Below are 3,644 nucleotides of genomic sequence, written 5' to 3' on the forward strand. Positions count from 1 at the left end.
CATTTCAGAAGGGAACTCTGTAGAAATCATCCAGTCTGGGCAGAGCCCCCACTCCACTGGCCTGGAGAGCCACGAATACGGCGCGCGTCCTCCCCACCTTGCCCACCAGGGGGCGACAAGTCCCTGTTAAGGGGTCGCGGGCCGCAGAGCTGGTGGGAAATGGTTGAGGGGCGTGTGTGGGTTAGCGTTCCTTGGGGACCCGTGAAGCCTGGGCTTAGGGCCCACAGCGTGGGTCCCCAGCACAGACAGGAGGCGGACAGCTTCCCGTGAACTGCAGGGGAGTCCCGGGACGCTGTCCTCCGGCGAGGTGGGGACCGGCTACGTCCCTCAGTTCCCCCCTCGGTCCTCGGGCCACAGGGACATTAGACTAGGGGGTCAGTTCTTCCAGCCCTGCTCAGGCCTCTTCTGACTAGAGGAGCTGCGACGAACGCGGAGTTCAGGCCTCTTGGCGACCGCGGTCTCCTGAACTCGACCCCCTCCCTGCTCCCATGGGGAAGAACCCCGCCCCTAGAACGGCCTCCCCTCCAGGTGTCTCCCCTACACTACCCCTCCGCCAGCCCTAAGGAGGCCGACCCTGCCCCTTCTAGCACCTCCCCTGCTTGGACCTGGTCCCCGCCCTCGGCCGCCCGCCAGTCCCCGAGGCGTACACGTGGTAGATCCCGTCAGTCCCGGAAGTCTCGCGTTACTCAAATGCCTCGCGCAGTCGCACTTGCCCTCAGGGAAGGGGCGGGGTGAACGGAAGCCGGGAAGGAGATTCGTGGTTCGCGGGGTGCGGGCGCGCGTGCGCACTCCGCAGCCCGTTCAGGACAGCGGCGCTGGCAGGGTGCCCACGAGCCGGCGGGTTGGTTGCGCCCCCATCCTTCTTTCCCTGGGACCTGGGGTCGCGGTTACTTGGGCTGGCCGGCGAACCCTTCAGTGACCTGGCGAGGAGCGGGCCTCGCGCGCCTGGAAGGCTCTGTGGAGCGAAGAGAGTGAGCACGGGAGGGGCGGCGGAGAGGCGCGAGGTTGGGGGAGACGCGGGATCTGGAGGTGGGTAGGAGGGGACAAGGGGCCGGAAGGAAACAGGGATGTCGAGTGTGTCCCCTCTCGGGTGCACCTTTTGTTTTTTTTTTTTTTTTTTTTTTTTTTTTTTTTTTTTTTTTGAGACGGAGTCTCGCTCTGTCGCCCAGGCTGGAGTGCAGTGGCGCGATCTCGGCTCACTGCAAGCTCCGCCTCCCGGGTTCACGCCATTCTCCTGCCTCAGCCTCCCGAGTAGCTGGGACTACAGGCGCCCACAACTGCGCCCGGCTAATTTTTTCTATTTTTAGTAGAGACGGGGTTTCACCGTGGTCTCGATCTCCTGACCTTGTGATCCGCCCGCCTCGGCCTCCCAAAGTGCTGGGATTACAGGCGTGAGCCACCGCGCCCGGCGCACCTTTTGTTTTTGTATTTGTTTCAGACAGCGGCTTACTCTGTTTACCAGGCTAGAGTGCAGTGGCGCGATCCCGGCTCACTGTAGCCTCGAACTCCCGATCTCAAGCGATCCTCCCGCCTCGGCCCGGGTAATTGAAAAAAATTTTCTTAAGACAGGGTCTTGCTGTGTTGCCCAGGCTGGTATCAAACACGCGGGTTCCAGTGATCCTCCCGCCTCGGCCTCCCAAAGTGCTGAGGTTACAGGCGTGAGCCACTGCCGGGCCAGGTGCACCCTTTGTACAGGAAAAGGGGTAGGAAAGGCTTCGAGGTCACTGTGATCCCTCTGATCTCGTCCCTTTCCCATGCCAGGGCACACAGCATGGCAGAAAACCGTGAGCCCCGAGGTACCGTGGAGGCTGAACTGGATCCGGTGGAGTACACCCTTAGGAAAAGGCTTCCCAACCGCCTTCCCCGGAGGCCCAATGACATTTATGTCAACATGAAGACTGACTTTAAGGCCCAGCTGGCACGCTGCCAGAAGCTGCTGGACGGAGGGGCCCGGGGTCAGAACGCGTGCTCTGAGATCTACATTCACGGCTTGGGCCTGGCCATCAACCGCGCCATCAACATCGCGCTGCAGCTGCAGGCGGGCAGCTTCGGGTCCTTGCAGGTGGCTGCCAATACCTCCACCGTGGAGCTTGTTGATGAGCTGGAGCCGGAGACTGATACACGGGAGCCACTGACTCGGATCCGCAACAACTCAGCCATCCACATCCGAGTCTTCAGGGTCACACCCAAGTAGTTGAAAAGACACTCTTGGCCGGGCGCGGTGGCTCACGCCTGTAATCCCAGCACTTTGGGAGGCCGAGGCGGGCGGATCACAAGGTCAGGAGATCGAGACCACGGTGAAACCCCGTCTCTACTAAAAATACAAAAAATTAGCCGGGCGCGGTTGTGGGCGCCTGTAGTCCCAGCTACTCGGGAGGCTGAGGCAGGAGAATGGCGTGAACCCGGGAGGCGGAGCTTGCAGTGAGCTGAGATCCGGCCACTGCACTCCAGCCTGGGCAACAGAGCGTGACTCCGTCTCAAAAAAAAAAAAAAAAGACACTCTTCCACTTATCCCCTCCATGATGTGGCTGTTCGCATGCCGAGTACTGGACCTTGGACCAGAGCCATGTAAGAAAAGGCCTGTTCCCTGGAAGCCCAAAGTACTCTGCATTGAGGGGGGTGCTAATTGTTTCTTGGTGAGCCCAGTTAGTGGGTCTTCCTGAGTGTGTGTGTGTGTGTGTGTGTGTGATCTGTAACTATTGCCATATAAATAAAAAATCCTGTTGTACTAGTGTCTTGCCACCTCCACGGCCACTGACTCTTTCCTGTGTAAATTCTGTGTGTGCCTGAATAGGGATGGTAGGAAACGCTACAAGTATCTAGCTGAAAGGGGAGCCCAAGTGTTTCTTGCCTCCATAGAGAACATAGATTATGCTATGCAGTGTAACAAAACAGTACAGTGCAGAAGCCCAGTCATCCCAATGTTTGTTTTAACGATTTTCATCTTCTAGTTGGGTGCAGTGGCTCCAGCTGGTAGTCCGAGCTACTGGTGGAGGCTGAGGCGGAAAGATCACTTGAGCCTGGGAGTTTGAAGGTACAGTGAGTTATGATCGTGCCATCTGCACTCCAATCTAGATGACATACTGAGACCCTGTCTATGCAAAAAACACACTTTTTTTTTTTTTTTCTGAGATGAAATCTTGCTCTGTCACCCAGGCTGGAATACAGTAGTGCCGTCTTGGCTCACTGCAAGGTCAGCCTCCTGGGTTCAAGTGATTCTCCTGCTTCATCCTCCGCGCTAGCTGGGATTACAGGTGAGCGCCACCACGCCCCACTAATTATTTTTGTATTTTTAGTGGAAACACCACGTTGGCCAGGATGTTCTCGAACTCCTGACCTCAAGTGATCTGCCCGCCTCGGCCTCCCAGATGCAAAAAATTTTTGAAAACTAAATGGGTGTAGTGGCTTGCACCTATAATCCCAGCTACCTCATTGGCTTAGGCAAGAAGATCGCTTGAGCCCAGGAGTTCGAGGCTGCAGTGAGCTGTGATCACCACATTACACTCCAGCCTGGGTGACAGAGCAAGACCGTATCTCAAAAAAAACAAAAAACGAAGCAAACTAAGACTTCAGGACCTTCTTAGTGTCAGGCTCCGTGGTAGGGAGTGACAATTGGCTTCATTTAATTCCTGGACCTGCAGGGC

The 3,644-nt window shown here is 57.1% G+C and overlaps 1 protein-coding gene across 8 annotated transcripts; it reads left to right on the forward strand.

Annotated features, from left to right (window-relative positions):
• The first annotated feature begins 748 nt into the window (after window positions 1-748).
• On the forward strand, window positions 749-2,742 carry POP7 (POP7 homolog, ribonuclease P/MRP subunit). 8 transcript variants are annotated; one of them, XM_077995119.1, is made up of 3 exons: window positions 788-1,029; window positions 1,439-1,541; window positions 1,762-2,742. In XM_077995119.1, exon 3 carries the CDS (start codon window positions 1,772-1,774, stop codon window positions 2,192-2,194), a length of 423 nt encoding a protein of 140 aa, XP_077851245.1. In that variant the 5' UTR covers window positions 788-1,029; window positions 1,439-1,541; window positions 1,762-1,771; the 3' UTR covers window positions 2,195-2,742. The 8 variants fall into 8 exon arrangements, with proteins under 8 accessions (NP_001248654.1, XP_077851245.1, XP_077851246.1 ...); XM_077995120.1 differs by having other exon boundaries at window positions 1,463-1,541; XM_015134404.3 differs by having other exon boundaries at window positions 788-971.
• Window positions 2,743-3,644: the final 902 nt, after the last annotated feature.

This window comes from Macaca mulatta, chromosome 3 (genome assembly GCF_049350105.2).
Source record: "Macaca mulatta isolate MMU2019108-1 chromosome 3, T2T-MMU8v2.0, whole genome shotgun sequence".
NCBI lineage: Eukaryota > Metazoa > Chordata > Mammalia > Primates > Cercopithecidae > Macaca > Macaca mulatta.

Excerpts from the sequence above, each read along its gene's own strand:
- POP7 (NM_001261725.2), top strand. The coding sequence starts at position 1,772 with ATGGCAGAAAACCGTGAGCCCCGAGGTACCGTGGAGGCTGAACTGGAT.